At 35.9% G+C, this 20,487-nt stretch overlaps 1 protein-coding gene and 1 pseudogene across 1 annotated transcript in view; both read left to right on the top strand.

Annotated features, from left to right (window-relative positions):
* The window catches only part of LOC140506522 (protein mono-ADP-ribosyltransferase PARP14-like), an 81,061-nt gene that overhangs the window by 35,285 nt on the left and 25,289 nt on the right, over positions 1-20,487 (top strand). The window contains exons 7-12 of the mRNA XM_072613794.1: positions 470-703; positions 2,869-3,090; positions 5,894-5,972; positions 6,576-6,725; positions 15,601-15,663; positions 17,299-17,466. Coding sequence (XP_072469895.1) covers positions 470-703; positions 2,869-3,090; positions 5,894-5,972; positions 6,576-6,725; positions 15,601-15,663; positions 17,299-17,466 — 916 coding nt within the window. The remainder of the gene's footprint in view (positions 1-469; positions 704-2,868; positions 3,091-5,893; positions 5,973-6,575; positions 6,726-15,600; positions 15,664-17,298; positions 17,467-20,487) is intronic.
* LOC140506524 (polyadenylate-binding protein-interacting protein 1 pseudogene) lies at positions 6,733-11,828 on the top strand (annotated as a pseudogene).

Below are 20,487 nucleotides of genomic sequence, written 5' to 3'. Positions count from 1 at the left end.
AGTCCATAAATACTTATTAAGTGCCTACTTGGTTCCAGGTAGGGAAAGATTTCCTATAGAAGATGAGATGCCTCAGTTTCCTTAACTGTAAAATGGGAATAATAGCATCTCCCTCCAAGGGCTGTTGTGAAGATCAGAGATATTTGCAAGTCACTTAAAACAGTGCCTGCCACATAATAGGAGCTTTTATTAATAAAAGCTTTTTCCTTTCCTTCTTCCCTTCCCTTCCTCTATACAATAGCAATTATTAGTGGAATAATTTTTAAGCAATTAAGTTTATACCATTCTATGTCTTTACTTATATGTTGACTTCAACTTAAATTTTACATGTTGGTCTTAACTCCTCAAATAGACTGTAAGCTTTCTGGAGATAGGAACTATTTCGTATACATCTTGGCATCTTTCACATTGCTTTGCACATGAAGATTTATTGATGTGATTTTGTTAACATGATTTGTTTTTATTTTAGACAGATGTTATTGTAAATTCCATCTCTTTGGATCTTCGTCTTGACAATGGGCCACTTTCTTTGGCCTTATTGAGGAAAGCTGGCTCAGAACTCCAGGAAGAATTAAGTACATTTGGAGAAACATCAGTGAAAACAGGCCATGTTCTCCTGACAAAAGGCTATAATCTGGGCTGCAAATTTGTGCTCCATGTGGTGGCTCCTGCCTGGGATAATGGAGCAGGGAAATCACAAAAGGTAGAGAAATGTTAAAGCTCTCAATCAACAAGCATTTATTAAGCACCCACTGTATGCCAGATATTGTGCTGGATGCTGGGAATACAACGACAAATATTAGACAGTCCTTGCCCTCACATGTTTACATTCTATCAGGAGAATGTAATACACATGTATGTGTGTAAGTAAACAGAAAGTGTAAAGAAAGAAAATAGAAAGTAATTTGGAGACGAAGGGGAACCAGCAGCAAAGGCCCAAGAATGCCTCACACAGAAGGTGGCATTTGAGCTGAATTTTGAAGGGAGCTAAGGATTCCTTGAAATGGAGATGAGCTAAGGGTGTACACCACGCATGAAGAGGCAGCCTGTGCAAAGTCATGGAAGTGAGAGATTTATTGTCATTCACAAGGAACAGACAGTAGTCTGGTTTGGCTACAGAGTATATGAAAGGGTATCATATCCAGTAAGCTTAGAAATATACCCTGCAGTTGGATTATGAATAGCTTTCAATGAAAGCAGAAGAGTTGGCAGCTAAGTATTGCAATGGAGAGAGAATGCTGTGCCTGGAGTTAGAAAGACCAGAGTTCTGCTCTGACTCCTGATCCATACTAGCTATTTGACCCTGGACAAGTCACTGAATCTATACCTGTCTCAGTTCCCTCATCCATAAGTTAAGGATTAATAATAGCACCTACCTCCCTGGGTTGTTGTGAGAATCAAATGAAATTAAGATTTGTAAAACACTTAGCACAGTTCCTGGCATACCATAAGTGCTACAAAATGTAATCATTATAATCATTTCTTCTTGTTATCATCATCACCATCGTCATCATCATTATTATGATGCTATCTCCAGCCAATTTGGAGGCATGCATAATTTTATTTCAGCATCATCATGGCTTAAATGTGTCTTTGGAACTCAAACTAGCAGTCACAGGAGAATCCATCATTGTTGTATATACAGCAATGAAATTAACTCTGTCAATAACCGTAAAGAACATAAAGTCATAAGCTATTTGTAGTAATAACTGTACTATTGGTATTGGTCATATTACATGAAGGAAAGAAGGGCATATGAGCTATGAGGAGAATGGCAGAGTCAGTGATGTGGGCATACAGCTTTTTGGAGTTTTAATTTATTCCTAATTTTGTACTCCTCTCACCTTCAAAACCTTTGGAGTTCTCTGGAGGGTACTTTGAATTTTCCTCAATTATTCTATTTCTTTTTTCTCCAGGTTTTTAACACTTGTTTATTTGCATGTATTTAAAATTGTTCATTCAATAAATAAAATATTTTAAACATGCACATAAACACACACACACACACACACACACACACACACACAAAAGTCACTCTGACTAACTGCATTTTCTAGTTCATCAGAACCTTGGAACAGATTCAGACTTAATTCTGATAACTAGATTCACTTTGGTCCCACTCTGTTTCTTCTTGAAGAAGAATTCATGAAACCATCATGAAATCTTTTTCCTTGCTTTCTGTACCAAAATTAAGCAGATGGGCAGATGGAAAGGCAGCACATTGTGGCTTCTTTCAGAGCCAATGAATTTATTGTTTCTTTGTTTTGTTTTGTTTTTCATTTTTTTCCTGTTGATGTGAGACAGGCACCACCATCACTACCTCTCACTATTACATAAGTTGAAGTAGTGGTCTCAGAAGGTAGTGTGCAGGCTCTTCCCTGCATCTAGGTAGGACACATTTCTATCATTCAACTGTTTCTTTTGAAGGTTTTGGGTTTTTCTCTCATATTTTTGTCTTCTGTTTAGACTGAAGGAATTTATGAATCTCAATCATATATATCTTATCTGTCAGATATTTTTGTCAGTTAAGCAGTAATAGATGGAGCTCACCACTAAGTCAGTCCTCTGAGGTGGCTGCTCTGAACCATTCTTTCTTCTTTCTTCCTTTTCCCTTCTAACTCCTTTAGTTCTTCACAAAAGCAGTAAGAAAACGAGTTAAGTCAGAGTTATTAAAAGTTCTATTTCTCTCTTCTTCCTCTTATCACTAGCTATTACATGTGTCATTCTCCAACACTTACACACCCCTAAAGACCAATTGACAGTTGAGTGTCCTTTCAGGCATGAGAGCACACCTAATTCTCCTTTGGCAGCATCCCCCATTTCTTATGCTAGTATCTGATTTACATGAAAATATTTGCTATTTTTCAGATCATGGAAGACATTATCACTGAATGCCTGTTAACCACTGCCTCCCTATCTTTAACATCAATCACTTTTCCAGCAATTGGAACAGGAAATTTGAGATTTCCAAAAACCATTTTTGCAGAATTAATCCTTTCCCAGGTGTTCAAATTAAGTAATTCAGCGTCTTTGAAGAAGCTAAAAGAAGTGTGCTTTCTGTTGCATCCCAGTGATATTAACAACATTCAGGTAATAGTGGAATTTTCTTGGAATTCAGTTGCCAAAAAGATTTTAAATCTATGCCTCTAGCAAAATTAAAAAATGTGTTTTCAACCTATCAATGTATATGCTCTTTTTCTCTTGAAGGCTAAGAGATGGTAGAAGACTTAAGAGATGGTATTTATAAGATACATAGATAAAAATATATTTGTTATACATATAATATGTATGTGAGTATTTATACATAAATATGTGGAAAGATGGAGGAATTTATGGAAACACTACCTTATAACTGCTTCAGGATAGAAAAGTATTTTGAATGTGTGTTTATATATGTCTCTATTTTATATATAAATACATATATGAATGCATATAATGTGTATATGTATAAATGTAGTATATACATTGTTATCTTGTATAAACATGTGTATATAAATATGTGTATACACATATATGTACATGCATTTTCATATACATAAACACATGCATATAAAAATCCACTTTGAAAACACTACCTATCAAATACCCTTCTTTCACGCTAGAAGAGAAATTTCATTCAGAATGACTACAGCTTATGTAAAATATTTGACAGTTTGACCTATCAAGTCACACAGAGGAACTATATTAATAAAATGTATACCCTTTAGAGAAATAGAGACAGGTCTAAGTAATTGGAAAAATATTAACTATCCATGAGTACGCTGAGGCTATATAATGAAAATTAGCATAGTCCTTAAATTTATTTGCTTGGTCAGTGGTTAACCAAGAAGTCTCTAAAAGGATTAGTTTATAGAACTTGGGAAAAATACTAACAAAATTCATTTCAAGGAAGATAATGAAGAAAACAGAAGAATAGAGCTTTAGCAGCACCAGAATTTGAACTAGGAATCAAAGCACTATCACCAAAACTGTTGGGTACTGGTTAAAAGATCAGAGCAGTTAAGTGGTTTTAAAAGCAAGCACCCTGCCATGCACAGGATGACCTGCTATCATAGTTTCTTAGATTTGCTTTTCTGCAAGGAAAGCAACTTTTGAGGTGTCAGCAATCACTTTAATCAAGCACATGTATCATTCACTTAGTTCAGGGGAAAAAGTCAGCACCCTGAACTTCAGAGAAAATACAGAGAGATAAAGATCAACAGACAGGGATTTCAGCCGCCTGACATTGAACAATATATACATCACAGATCAATAGACAGATCCAACTGTCTGACCATGCATACGTAGTAACCAGAGAGAAAAGCACTATCTGGATTTTCAAAGCCAAGGGTCTCCTTAGAGGCTTTCCAGAGTCTCATCTGACACAGGAACCTTCTTCCAAAAACAGCCCCAAAATACAACATCACCTCAGAAGATTTGTACACTTTTCAGAGTCAGGGGGCACGGCCTTCTGACCCAGTGCCTCTACAGAAATTAGCAAAAGGTATTGAGGCCTGTTAATGGGTGGGGAAGATCTTTAACTCTTCTTCTAATCCACCATTAACCTGAAATTATCATCACAGTGGTGCAGTGGATAGAGCACTGGGCTTGGAATCAGGAAGATCAATCTTCATGAATACAAATCTAGCCTCAGACACTTCCCAGCTGAGTGATCCTGGAAAAGTCACTTAGCCCTCCTGAGTGTTAGCTTCTCATCTGTAAAATGAATTGTAGAAGGAAATGGTCTTTGCTTAGAAAACCCTAAATCAGGTCACAAAGAGTTGCATACCACAGAAACAACAACCACCGAGAGAGAGACAAACAGAGAGACACACAGACAGACACACAGAGACAGAGAGACACAGAGAGGGAAACACAGAGAGAGAGAGAGAGAGAGAGAGAGAGACAGAGAGAGAGATTGACCAATAGAACAGATGACATATGCAATATATATAAAAACAGACAAATACAGTAGTTCAACAAACCAACAAACCTAAAGGTCTTAACTACTAGGATTAGGCCTCACTACTTAACAAAAATTGCTCAGACTATTAGAAAATAATTTGGTCAAAATCAGTTTAAGAACTGCCTCTCATACCACACACAGAGAAAAGTTCTAAATTGATACATGGCAGATATAGAAGGTACATCATAAATAAATTAGAGGTACAATGAATAAAATACTGTCCCCACTATAATTAGAGGAAAAGCTCAAAACCATGGAAGAAAGAACGCACATATTTGAGTACATAAAAATAAAAAGTTTGTATAATCAAAGACAGCACTAGTTAAAATTTAAAAATAAAACTTTCCCATAAATGTCTCTGATGAAAGTGTCATATCCATACTATACAAGTAAGGTAGCCAAATAAATAAGAACGTAATGACTAAATGTTCACAGAATTTGAACAAGCATTTCTGAAAGAATTTTCTGAAAGGAAGAAATCCAACCTATTAACAACCATACAAAAAAAATGTTCTAAGTCTTCCTTAAAGATTTATGTATGATCTTTGAATTATATGATCATAGATTTAGAGCTAGAAGGGTCATTGGAGGTCGTCTAGTCCAACTCTTCATTTTATAAATTATGAATTTGAAGCCCAAAGATGTTAAGTGCTTTGTCAAAGATCACACAGGAAGTAAGCCAAAAAGCCACAAATCTAGGTCAGATCTTTTCACTTCTATTGCAGCACACTTTGGAATAAAATTCTGACTCTGCTCCTTAACTGCTAGCATCCTTTAGGGCTTTTTATATGAGCTTTCAGAAATGAAATTTCTCTTGGGAATGTGTCATTGTAATCACCAGCCATAGAGATATGTCCTTATTTTCATGGTGCCTATGCTTCTCTAAAAAATCTCATTCATATTTATACTGAGAATTGCTACATTCAGTAGGTGCATTTCTTTTTCCAGGCATTTGAAAGAGAATTCACTAAATATACTGATGGAAATACTAGCAGTGGCAGAGTTTCCAACACCAGGGATATGCAAGGTCTAGTAAAGTCATTTTCTTAAAAATTTTTTACCATTGTTTACTAATAATTTAGTGGTAGTCAAAATGCAGACAAACATGATTGTTTGTATTAAAAATAGAGAAGTAATAGGAAGATATAAAACCATGTATAATATTTCTAATCATATGAAATACTAGATATATAGATGATGGTTAGATAAATCAAGCATTTTAAAATTAAGTGCTTATTGTGTGCCAGGCTCTATGCTAAGCGCTAATGATTTTTATCAATCATGAGTCAGATCAAGTTATCTGGTGTGAAGCCATTTTATTGAATGATATGGAATGAGACCAATATTTTTCTCAGACTGGTCAAAATCATTTCCATATAGATTAATGGAGACTTAACCAGCTAGATGTTTATAGCTCATCCAGTTTGGTTATGTAATTAGTGTTATGTATGACTTTTATGCTATTTTAAACTATTTTTCACCCAGAGCTTTTAAACATAAGAGTATTTGAAAAAGTAGAGAGATTATTTTAAAGGGAAGAGGGAAGAGAAAGAGAGAGGCATACAATGGAATCTGATAATCGTAGTCACAAAGTCATATTTGGTCCTTGAGTTCTTATTTTTCTCTTTAGATTTACTTGACACTATTTCTAGCCCTGAATTGGGAGTATATGAAAGGAAGATTGGATCCCTTACCTTCCAGGTTGCTTCTGGGGACATCACTAAGGAAGAGTCTGATGTTATTGTAAACTCAACAAACAAGACATTTGTCCTCAAACAAGGTATTTTGTTTGAATAATTTACACCAATATAATGACTAACGTAATTATAATGTGATGTATCATGAATCTCTAATAGTCATGCAGTGTAATGGGGGACTGGCACATACTAGTAGTGTATATGACTGGGCCCAAGGACCCAAACTCCTACACATAGTCCCTCTTAGACCAGAGTAACATACATAGCTGATCTCCACACTTCTGCATTTGCCTTGCTTCTATCTGGTAGCTCTTTGATGGTAGAAACTATTTGTTTCTTCTTTCTCAAAAATAATTATTTATTATATCTTTTAACATCACCAAAATGTTCTCTTATAGCCTTCTCTTCACCTTTTCTGAAAGAAATATTCGTATAGTAAAAAAATTTTAAAGTGGAAAAAAGTTTAGTAAAACTAATAATATTGAAAAAATCTGACATTATATGCAGTGTTTCTAATCCATGGCCCCCCACCTCTGCAAAAAGAGGGTGAGAGATGTCACCTCATATCTATTCCTTCGAGCCAACATTGATCATCATCATTTAGCAGCCCCAAAATTTTGATTATTTTGATGCTATTTTTGTCTTTGCCATTTATATTGTTGTATTCATTATGTATATTGTTTACCCAGCTCTGCTTACTTCATTTTGTATCAGTTTATGTCTTCTCATGCTCCTCTATACTTTTCATATTAAGAGTTTCTTGTAGCACAGTAATACTCTATGGCATTCATATACTGCATCCCCCAGTCAATGGCAATCTACTTTGTTTCTGGTGCTCTGCTGCCACAGAAAGTGCTGCAGGAAATTTTTTGTGCTTATGCAACCTTTCTTTTTGTAACTGACTCCACTGCGATATATGTCTAGCAACAGAATCATTGGGTCAAAGCATATAGAAATTTGAGTCAGGTTTGTTTTAAAAAACTGCAGTTTCAAAATACTTTTCAGGATGTCTCCACCAAATGATAATCCACAAACAATGCATCAGTGGGCCTATCTTGCTTTAGCCCTTCCAGCATTAATTATTCCCATCTTTCAACATTGATTATTCTCATCTTTTGTCATCTTTTCAGTTTTTAAGTGTGAAAAGAAACCTTTGACCTGACACTTTGATCATTGCTAATGTATTCTTTCATATTTTAGTGTTCTTTATTATGTTTGTTCAAAACTAGCATTTTTTCTTTTGAAAACTGCCTGTTCCTATTCTTTGACCTCTTAGCTGTAAAGGCAGCTATCTCTTCAAGTGCAGTAAAAGACTGTGATTATAATAATAACAATAACTTGCATTTACATAACACTTTAAGGATTGTAAGACACTTTAGTTATGCTAATTCACTTAATCCTTACAACTACCCTGTATAGTTGGTGCTATTGTTACATACAAGGAAACTGAGACCCAGAGAAGTTAAGTGATTAGTCCAGGGTTTTACATTTGGGCAGTGTCTGATGCAGGATTCTAGCTCAGTCTCCCAGTCCTCTATTTTATCCACTGTGGCACCTAGCAGCCTAAAATATTTTCTGGAAAATTTGATCTGTGTTTAATGCCATACCCATGTTCACATTTTTTCTTCTATTGTAAGTATGTTTTGGAGACCAGGCAAGTCTCCTGCAGAATGTCCAAAGCCTAAGAGGGCTCCACCTAGTTCACAAGATAAAATCTTCCAGGTACCTCAACAATGACTAAACCCCAGGTGGTTGTAGCACCTAGACTAATCTCAAATTCATCTTCAAATGCCCTGAATTTTCTCCATCAGGTTTTACTTCTAATTATACAGATTTTTCCTACAAAGATGTATGTGATGGTTAATTCTATCCTTAGAGAATACATAAAGGAGTGTTTAAATCACTTTTCAGAACAACCAGGAAGTTTTGAAACTGAAATTTATCAATTTAAAGAAACTCTTAATAACTGGGTCACTATTGTTGATACTTTATAAGACCTCGTGGAACTCATCTTCCAACCGTCCACAATAGTGCCACACATCTTTTAAAAATAGGCAGAATTGTATAATTATTTGTCTATTCATCTAACCTTTAGTCCACAAAGTAGACATTTCTGGCAGTTACTACTTAAAAGATGCAGAGAGTGTGACCACAAAGATCGGGCTGCCAAAGAGGAGGAAGCTGCCAGAAAATTATGTCATTCTTTTGTACTACTTGGGTGAACTTTACCTTAACCTAGAGATGAAGGGAACAAAGGGGCAGGTCGCAAGAGCAGAAATTTTTCAGGTTGCTCTTTCGCAGTTGCTGATTGTCCTTTTTTCTAATCCCATGGGCAACAATTTAACCTGTCCAGTAAAACTACTGAGGCTGACAGGATGAGTTTTGGAAGATGCATGGAAGGAAAAGGGAAAGACAGAGATGGAAGAAATGGTTCAGAGAATTAGAAAGATTATCCTAGAAGTAAACTGCAGCAGAGTTATAATAGAATTGGTTATGAAGCTAGTAGAACTCTGGTCAAGTAACTAGGGTAGAATTCATGCTATTTTCACATATAGAGAATTAACACCTGAAAATGATCCTAATTGTTTTATATATGGACTAACACTATTTTATACATCTGCTGGCATTCCTTTTATGGCTGTTGATCGTGATTTTCAAGAAAACTTTGAGGAGTGACATTAGGGAGAGAATTTCTTCCCAGATTATAAAGAAAATGGAACAGACTTATTATCAGAGGCTGGAGATTCATACTTGGATGACATTGTTGATGCGATAGACCTAGAAACACAAGAAGCTAATGAACAATTTTGCTTAGAATCAGAGGATAAGAGAAAACATTAAAATTCAGTAAAATGATATTAGATTGATTAGGCCACTGAGATATGGTGATTAGCAAAACAGAAGTAAGAAAGGAAACATATCTCATTTATACAAAGTTAAGGTTAAGTTAATGATGAATGCTACTTTAAGTTAACAATATCTGCCCAAAATAAGTAAACTTATTTCCTATAACTTAAATTATGTGTGTGTGGTTTATTATGTACATATTATGGATGACTTTGGCTGCAAGAAAATTTATTTGAAGTATGTGACATATTTAAGGAAACTTTTGCTGATTTGAAGCTTGTCTTAATAAAATACTGACTTCCTTGATAAAAAATAAACTTTAGCTTATACATTACTATATAAGTGTAGCAACCTTTTATTTAATAAAATTTTAGATTTAAGTATCTACTAAAAAATTGGTTCTCAAAGATGAGTCATAATCATGAAAAGAGCTTAAGCCTTCTAAGTTTGCAACCATTCTCAACTAATGTTACATATGCAAACAAATTACTACTTAGGATGATAGAATATTTTTATACAGGTTTTTAAAAAGTTATGTGTTGCTATTAGTAATGCACTGTACCATATTTGGAACATTTATTTGTTCCACTTATTGCAGTTAGCGTTCTGACTCAATTTTCTGACTATTGGTTGAGCATATCAGTTAAAAAACTTAAATAAAGTAGAATTTGATTTTCTTTAAATAAAAAAAAGAGCACTGTACACAAAAATTTGAACTTCTCTTGTATACAACTGCTTTTCTGTTCAAGTATATAACAATCTCAATATGTGACTTTCAAAGTATTCTACTTGTCTGTGATACTTTCTGGTCTTCTTTTGTTATTTTCTATGCAATATAAAAAATGCTTCAATGCCACTTTTTCTGTCTTTTTGTTTCTTTTCTTTTTTTCTCCCTCTTTCTCTACACACAAATCTTTTTAGAAACCTGTATATGAAATATGCACCTTCAAGAAAAACAACTCTCCATATGGTCCATGTCCACAAAAATATATCTTTTATTTTGCATGTTAAGTTCATCACCTGTCTGTCAGGAAGTCATAGCATGCTTCTTCAATGTCCCTCTGGCATCATGGTTGCCCACAGCATTGATTATACTTCAAAGTTGTCTCTGTAATGTTATTGCCTTGTATATATTGTTCTCCTGGTCCTGCTTTTTACTCTGGATCCACTGATGCAGGTTGTCCCAGACTTTCTCCCACTGTAGAAATTTAATTCCTGAAACATATGGCCCTCAAATCCTACTTCTAACATTACCTCTACATGTTTAGAGACAACATTTAGTTACTATAAGCCTCAGTGTCCTCATCTGTAAAATGAAGGGATTGGTCTAGATGGTCCCTGAGATCCTTTCCAGTCCTAGATGTAAGATCCAAATACCTTAAAAGATTAAGGTAAGAGGGTGTCAAGAATTTTCTCAAGTGATCACACTTAGTATTGGAGTATGTGAAAGACGTTGTGCTAGGTCATAGGATAATAGAATTTCAGAACTGGAAGTCACCTCAGGTCAAGTATTTCAACATGCCACTGAATAGAATCCCCTCTATCATATACCTGACAAGCAGCCATTCACTTGATAGGAAACCAGCACTTCATAGAGCATCCCATTCTACTCTTGGAGAGCACTGATTATTACACAGTTTCACCCAATGTCAAGTTTAAATTAACCTCCTGTGGGTCTTCTCTAGTTTATGACCATTCTTCCCAAAATGTATCATCATTGACTGAACACAATATTCCAGATTTAGTTTGGTCAGAGCAGGGAATCTCAGAACTATCATCTCCTTCTTCCTCCATATCATACTCCCACATTTTTCTAATGAAACAAATCACTTTAACCATTTTGGTTGAGATAGTAGTTTCATAATGATCTTGATATCTCCTAAAACTCAAAGAAATTTTTCAGAACACATTGCTATGAAGCTGATCTCATCTGGTACATGTGAAGGTGATTTCTTTGAATCCATGTAAGCCTTCCCATTTATCTTTATGAAATTTCAACTTATTAGAATATTTTCTAACCAGATGACTTTCATCCTGGTGCAGACACTGAGAATTGAGTTCTGAGATGCCAGAGGGTGTCCTGAAGATCTATTGCTCTGAACTCTAAAATCTAGGTGGAGGTTAACTGAGGAATCCAGGTGATCCAGGGTAAAACTAAGCAGAGTCATTATCCCCACTCAAAAATGTTTTAGAAGGCAAAACTTTCCACAAAGCCCCAATTCAGGAACTAAGGCTAGAGAGAACAAACTGAAGAACATTTCCACTAAAATAAAGATTTGTTATAGATCTGAACATGTCCCCAAATCGAGCCTAGTAGTGAGGAATGTCAAGAAAACTGCAAGGAGAGACTTAAGGGGGGGTGGGGTGGGGAAGGGAATGCATTTTCCACAAGGACAACATTCAAGAAGAAATGAAGCAAGAAGTAAAAGTTAAAAAACTCTGGAGGAAAGAATTGGCAGGGGAATAAATAACTTAGAACTGAAAATGGCAATCTTTTTTCAAGTAGCAGACTTCCTGGAAATTAGAATAGATCAAATAGAAGTCAATTATTCCATCAAGTAGCAAGTATTAGATTACTTTTTAAATTTAAAAATACATGTGATGTCTGCGATGAAAAATGACAGAGTTGGGAAACAAGTCAAAGAAAGAATCACTGGACTTCCTGAATCACTTGATGAAAGAAAAAGTCTATATTACATTTCAACAAATCATAAATATAAGTTGCCCACTTGCATTATAATCAAAGATCAAAAAAAGGCAGAAAAAAATCCATTGATTTCATCCTGTAAGAAATACAAAAAGTACCAGGATTGCCATCGCCAAAATCTAGCACTTCACAGAGGAAAAAATATTGCAAGTAAACATCCAAAAAGAATCAATTCAAGTACCAAAGGACCACACTAAGGATCACACAAGACCTGGAAGCATTTACTAAAAACAAAAGTAGAGTATGGAATACAAAATTCCTAAAGGCAAAAGCTAAGTACTTATAATAAGAATAACTTATCCCGAAAATCCTATAAGAAGAAAAAAAAATTACCTTTAATGGAACAAAAGACTTTCAGGCATTTCTGATGAAAGGCCTAGAACTGAGTAGGAAGTTTGACATGCAAGCACAAGACTCAGGAAAAACTTAAAAACATAAATTCATTTGGGCAATTAGGAGGAGCTATATGATAACGCAGTGCTAATATTGTAATGATGGAGAAGAAACAAGTGTCTCTTCAGGAACTCAACAGCTCTAAAGAGTATAGTAATAAGAATTCAATGAGAAAAGCAGATTTGGGGTGGGCTTTTGGTTCTATTCTGAGAGCTTTGAGTGGAGAAAAAGAAGGGAGGGTAAGAGGAAGACAGTGGTGCTGATAATAGGAAGGATGGAATGGAACTTGCTATTCCAAATAAGTAAGTTACATGAGATGAAGGGAAAAAATCCACAAATACAGAGGCAGGAGTAGGAATATGTGAGCATCATATGAACCTCATTTTTATGAGAGAGAAAGAAAAGAGGTTTGAACACACATAGAAACAGGGTTTGGGACAGAAAAAAAAACATAAAATCCAATTGAGAAAGTAGGGTAGGGATAGTTAATATATATTACAACAGGTTAGATGTAAATACATATAAAACAAACATCCTGATCAAGGAAAAGAAAAGGGAAGGTAGGGAGGAAGGGAAGAGAGAGAAAAAGTAGAAAAGAAAAAAAGATGACCAATGAAACTTTTTTAAAGCATGCCAAACAGTACAGAAGTCATTACAGAAGGAAGCATAGACAAGAAAGGCAGATTCAAAAGTGATGTATGAAACTTATCAGAACCTTGTTGTTGGGTTGGTTTTTTTGTGACCAATATTACATGAATGTCTTTTTTGAATTCTTCTGTGTATATGGAAATGCTTGGGGTTTTGATGATTAAGCACATAATAAAAAATTTAAAGTTCTTAAAACTCAGGTAAGATTTGGAAAAATTATTTAATTTGAAGAGTAGAGTCAAGATAGTGAAGTGGGAGGTCATAACTGCCAATGTTCCCTCCAAATATCTGCTAAAATGACAATAGAAAATATTTCAAAATCTGGGTGGAAAATCTGAGAAAAATTCATGAGCCATTTTTCCAACCCAGAGTAGCATAAAAAAATAGAAAGAGAGGTCCACAGATACTGGGTTTGAGGCTGACCAGGAGTGGAGAACAGTGCAAGGAACACCAGACAGTGGCAGTGGCATCTGCTGTGACTATGGAAGCAGTGGTGGGGAACAACCCAGTATCCAGGAACAGTAAAGGCAAGTGAACATCTGGGGAGAACAGGACATAAGGGCACTTCTGTACTAGGACTAAGCCCAGGGTTCAGTGTCATCTAGCAGCTTTGTCCCCCATTAACAAAGCATGAAAAAGCAGCAGTAATGCTACCTGAGTAAAGACAAGAGCACAAAGAAGGCAGGTTGGATCACATCATTCTGAAGATCACATCATTCTGAGCCCTCATAATGAGCTGTGAAAGCAATAGCAGGACATAAAAAACAAAAGTTCAGGTCAGTCATTCTCCCCTCCCCGAGGTAAAGAGGTACCAGTTCTAACACAAAGCCCAAGATCAAGAAGAAGGCTGAAGAAAAAATAAAAAATATGAATTGTAAAAAGCTATTAAGGTGACAGGAAAGCTCAAGACACAAATTCAGAAGAATACAATGACTTGAAAGCATTTACAAAAAAAGCCTCAAATTAAAAAAAACAATACAGATTGGATGAAAGATCAATAAGAATTCATAGAAAACGTTAAGACAGGGTTTTTTTAAGGCAAAAACAATTATTTTAAAAATTAAATGAGTGATAGAGGAAAAAGTGGGAAATGAAATGAGAGTTATGGAAGAAAATTATGAAGAGAGAATTAACAACTTGGAAAAAGAGGTACAAAAATATTGAAGAAAATAATTTCTTAAAAGTCAGAATTGACCAAATGCTAAAAGAGGTACAAAACGTCACTGAAGAAAGCTCTTAAACTTCTTAACTTCTAAAAAAATTGATTATCAAGTGGCAGCTAATGATTCCATAAGACATTAAGAAAAAATGAAAAATAGTCAAAAAATTATCAGAAAGAATAACATGTCAACTCTCTCAGGAAAAACCAACCTACCTGAAAAGTAGAACAAAGAGAGATGATTTAAGAATTATTTGTCTGCCAGAAAGCCATGCATAGAGAGGAAGAGCCTTAGCATAGTATTTCAAGAAATTATTAAAGAAAACTGCCCAGATATCTTGGAGCAGAGAGCAAAGTAGAAATTTAAAAACATCCACTTATCCTAAAAGGAGTTGCAAAATGAAAACTCTGAGGTATGTTATAGCCAAAATTCAGATATCCTGGGTCAAGGAGAAAATACTGCAAGCATCCAAAAACAAAAAGAAAATCAAAATACAGTGAAGTCAAAGTTTGGATCACATAAGGTTTAGGAGCTATCACCCTAAAGGATTCAAGGGCATAGAATATGATGCTGTAGGAGCCAAAGTGTCTAGGAATACAATCCTGAATAACTTACCTAACAAAACTGAGTATATAACCTTACAAGGGGTAAAATAAACACAATGAACCAGAGAAATTATTCAATTAAATAAGCATTTATTCATTAAAATCATGTAAGTCTTTTTTTTTAAAAAAAAAAAAAGAATATAAACTTCTTCAGGGCAGAGATGATCTTAATTTTCTTTTTACATTCCCAATTTACTATAGTGCTTGACATATAATAAGTGATTAATAAATACTTTTTCATTCATTCATATGCCCAGCGTACTATGTGCCAAAATCTTTTTGGATCTTCACTCTCATTTACTGTGTTATGTGTAATTTCTGTATTTATGTGAACTGAACATTTTTGGGTGTTCTCTGTAAACCTTATTTTCTCTCCTGTGTATGCTGGAGCATAAACTTCAATTATTTCAACAGTGATTCTCTTTGAAAAGAGTTATTATATGCACTGCAGTATAAAGTGACCAAGAATCTCATGAAATGGTTTTTCTGTTTACTTTTAAGTGCTTGACAAGAACATCTCCCGCTATCCACCTCCAGAGAAAGAACTCATGGGATCTGAATGTATCAAATGTCATTCATATTCATCTCTTTTTTCTAGGGGTTTCCAAAGCCATTTTAGAAGCTGCTGGGCCAGATGTGGAGTCAGAGTGTGCTGCATTAGGTATAGTAAGAATGCTTCTGTTGTAGCCATAATTCAGTGCAAGTGAAATAACTGGTAGTGAGAGGATGTGAGATGGGTTGGAAACAAGTCGGAAATCCTTTGAGAGCCAGTGTTCCATGGGAGAGGGGTCCTCAAGGTTGGCTTATAATAATTTTCCTTTAAAACATGAGCAAGACTATAGTAGGCAACAACCACTGACACCCACAAGGCTCCCTCTGTCTCCCATTTCCCCTAGCAACCTAGTATCTAACAGTATCTAAAACTTTCACCATTAGAGACTCTTCTTGGGGGTTAAAGGCATTGTCTCTATAGATTGTTACCTCAAAAGGCATCAGACATTATAATAGTCTCATGTTCTACAACAATATAAATATTTAAAGTCAGTATGAAGAGGCAAGAAAAGTCTTGTCAATTCCAGTTGTCCATGTTGGTACCATAATATCAAAACTGAATAACAGACTTCTTTTCTATTAACAAATCAACAAACTTAATTGGTCTGGAGATGTGTTTGGGTGTTGCTTGGGAAGTATAGCAGAAAAACACAAACTAATTTTTTGAGGGTAATTATGAAATCTTAATACAAGTGAGCCCAGGAGATATCTATAGTGACCAAATTACTCAGAGCCCTGTCACAGCCCTCCCCAGATCGCCTCTCATGCTTTAAACTCTACCTTGAGAAAACTTAGGAGTGGGATATGGCATGGTCATTGTCTTTGGGTATTTGAAGTCTTCTTGTGTGGAAGAGGGATGTGACTCCACATCCTACAAGAGGGAAAAGCTTGGACCAATGGGAAGAAGTTCACACTGTTAGATTGTGAGTTCCTTGAGGGCAATGGCTGTCTTGGTAGATACACTTCACTGTAGCCAGCTTATTGACTATGACTGTGACTATAGGGTCATAGATTTAGATATAGAGCAAATAATACTAGTCACCTAGTCCAACTCCTTCATTTTAACATATAAATAAACTGAGACCCAGAAAGGCTAAATGACTTGCCCAAAGTTATGGCATAAGCAGTAATTGAGGCTAAGTTTTCTGATTCTAAAGTCATTGTTCTTTCCACTATGCCACAGTACATTTACTAGATTTTTAAGGAAAACTAATTGATCATAAAATTCTGGACTTAGCACTGGAAGGAACCTCAAAGCCCATCTTGTCCACCACCTGTTATGTCCAGATGACTAACCTGAGGCCCAGAGAGGTTCAGTGATTTGCCCAAAGAGCCACAGGTGATAAGTACCACAGGTGGGATTTGTAACTAGATCCCTTGACTCCAAAGGCAACACTCCCTCTAGTATACCATATTGGAACTGATAAAAAAAAAAGCAAGAAAAGAAATGGATTACTTTATAACTTAGTTGGCCTTCCATCTCTAGAAATATTTAAGTAGAGGGTGGATAATTATGTCCATGATGCTTTTAAAGGTGTTTATGCATGGGACAGTATTTTACTGACTCCTAAGGTATCTTTCATCTTTGAGATTCACTAAGAATATTAGATAATCAAAGGAGCTATGCAAACTGAGATTGTTGGTTTCATGCCCTTCTTACCTAAATAAATTATCCTATATCCTCAATTGTCCAAAAGTTTCTGTTTAGCTAATGTTTCATACCTTTATGTCTTCTGTTCTCTAGCTGCGAATCATCCCAAAAATTTTATAGTAACACAGGGTGGAAATCTAAGGTGCAAGAAAATAATTCATGTTATTGGGGGAAATGATGTCAAGAACAGCCTCTCTGAAGTCCTGAAGAAATGTGAACAAATGAAATATATGTCCATTTCCCTCCCAGCCATTGGAACAGGTTTGTAGCCTCCTATCAGAATATCATCTAGATTACATATCGACTGATAAAGATTATCATTTAAGTCAACTCTATATGAGAGTGATGGCAGTGATGTTCATCTATTTTAGGTCTTGGCAATGGTTTTTCACTCTGGGTACCATGGTGATTATGGCCACTGTTGTGATTTGCCTCTAGTCTTAAGCTATGAATAAGCAAAAAGAAAAAGAGAGAAAGATAAATTGGTAAACAGTAAGACTTAGGGATGAAGATGAAGGTGAGAAAGAGAGACAGAAAAAATGGAAAGAAAATAAATCAATCCATTTCTCAGTCTGTTTCACTATCTCTTCTTTTGCCTCCTTTCCTTTTCTGTCATTTCTCTGATTTAACTTCTTGGCTTCCTCCTCTTCACTCTTTGTCCCTCACATATTTACCCTTTTAGATGATTCACTCATTCATTCTCATTTTCAGTGTCTACCTCCATGCAGGTGACTTGTCAATCAGCAGCTCCAACCTGTGAACACCTTCAGCCCTAGTCTAATCTCTCCTTTATCAGACAATTCCATTTAGTGCCACCTAAAGCTTTTCAGGTAACATATTGAACTTATCCTTGAATTATAGACTTTTTATAGTGAGAAGAGATTATGTAATTCTAGACTAATTTCATGATCTTTCGCTAAGACCTACAGAAGATGAGGAACTTGCCTGAAAGCAAGTAATAATAATAAAAAGATTCACCTCCTCATATTCAACTCTTCCTGTCAATTACCCAGTCCCTCATCACCTCATACGCGGATTCCTACACTAGTATTTCAGATGGCCTTCTTTTCTTCCTGCAATTTTTCCTATGTATGGCCCTAGGATACTCTTTATTCTTTTGAAAAAAATGTTGATAACAAAGATAATAACGATTTTGCATTTAAAGTTTTTTTAAAAATTGAAAGTTTTTTTGTGCACAATAAGCACTTTCCAGCGTACACACAAGCAATCCCCCAACAGAGTACATTCCTAGAAAAAGTGTTTATCAGTTGTTACCAGGAAGTGACAGTAAGACAGTATGGTGCTGAGATTGAGGTTATAATTGAGCAGAGTTTTGTGGGTTCCCTGGGTAGACTTTAATTACTTTTTAATTGGCACAGTGTATCTAGTTGTTCAAGCTCAGCTAGCTTTTCTCTGTGTCATTTCATACAAGTCTTCCTCTCTGGTGATAACGGCTTGTGGGAAGGGCAAATATTTGACACTTGATTTGTTCATAAAAATCTATGATTTTTGGACATTTATTGATATAACCCTTAGAGGATAAATTTGGTGGGTGAAGCAGTTGAACTTTCCACCATCTTCTACTTTCAACTCCCCTGTAACTCCCTGGTAACAATTGTGCCTTGCCATGGATCACTCCAACCTGTATCGCTGCCATCTTCTGCCTCCTCCTTTCCTCCTTACCTGCTTTTGAACCAAGAAGAATGCTATCACACAATTGTGCTCACCACAAATTTATGGTATCCAGCCTCAATGGGGACTTCTCTGGAGGAATGTAGTCCTATTATTCCTCCTGAAAAGATTCTTTTTCTCACTCATCACAGCAGCCATTCAGATCTTTCCTCTGTTTGTTAGCCCTCTCATGGTATCTTTTCCCCCTCTCTCTCTGAGCTGAGGATCTTCTCTCCTACTTTACAGAAAGAATCAAGACCAGCTGCAACGAGCTCCCTCTTTTACTCTGGTCTTCTGACAACTTCTGGACTTCACCATCCCTGTTTCCTCCTTTCCTCCAGTCTCTGATAAAGAGGTGACCTTCATTATTCAAATAATAAATGATCAGAGAAAAGGAGACATCCCACAAGTCTCTTCCCACTCAGTTGTCAGAGATATTAAATGCCTTCATAACCTGCCCCACCCTTATCTTTCCAGTCTTCTTACACTTCATACCCCGTCATGAACTCTATGATCCAGTGATATTTGTCTACCTGTTGGTTAAACAAGACAAGCCATCTCCAGACTGCAGGCATTTTCGCTGACTCCCATGCCTACAATGCTCTCCCTCCTCATCTCTCTGGCTCCCCAAACTAAAATCTCATCGTCTAAATAAAAGCCTCTCCTAATCCCTCTTAATATTTAGTTCTTACTGCTCTTATTTCCTCCAATTTATTCTGTATATTGTTTATGTCTACATAGTTATTTGCACGTTATTAGTTTGTGGTCTCTTTGAGAACAGAACACTCCCTTAACCTCTCTTCATTTCTATGTCTTTTTCTTTCTATTTTTCTCTTTCTTTCGTGAGGTGATTGGAATTAATTTTCTTGCCCAAGGTCATGCTTACTGCATCACCTAGCAACCGCTTTGCTGATATCTGGCGCTTAGCACAATGCCTGGCACAAAGTGGGTGCTTGATAATTGCCTGACTTCCTCCTCTATCAATACCTAAGATTGACTTTTTGGTTTTGTTTTCAGCTCCTATGACCCTGTTCCCTCGTATTGAACTTGTATTCTGTTCAAACTAGATACTTTTGAAATGCTGTATAGCTAAACCTTCCCCATCATGTACTATGGATTTTGTAAAACTCAAATGTAAACCTTGACACTTATCTAATTGATCTTATCTCTATAGCATCTCTGATATTTGTTCCTTTCTCTCTCATAATCCTCACCCAAAGTCAGGTCCCCACACTTCTCACCTGAATCACAGCACTAGCTTTCAAACTAATCTTCCCATATCCAGCCTCTCCTCTCCTCAATCCATTTTCAACACAACTGACCAATTGATATTCTAAATATTATGATCTATGATAATGATACAAACATTTTGCTTCCCCATTCAAAAAACCTTGGTGGTCCTATTAACTCTAGGATAAAATACTAATCCCTCATTTGGCACTTAAAGGACTTTACAGTCTAGCTTCAGTCTATCTGTATAAAATGATTTGCTCTTCATACATTTTATGTAAATGTAACCTACCTATTGGCCCCCACACATAATAATTTCTCCTCTATACCCTTTTACAGGCTATGATCATGTCTAGAATTCTCTCCCCTCCCTCCTCTCCT

This window comes from Notamacropus eugenii, chromosome 5 (genome assembly GCF_028372415.1).
Source record: "Notamacropus eugenii isolate mMacEug1 chromosome 5, mMacEug1.pri_v2, whole genome shotgun sequence".
Lineage (NCBI taxonomy): Eukaryota > Metazoa > Chordata > Mammalia > Diprotodontia > Macropodidae > Notamacropus > Notamacropus eugenii.
Note: the sequence above shows the minus strand (reverse complement) of the source record. Positions and strands in the feature narration are given on the sequence as shown.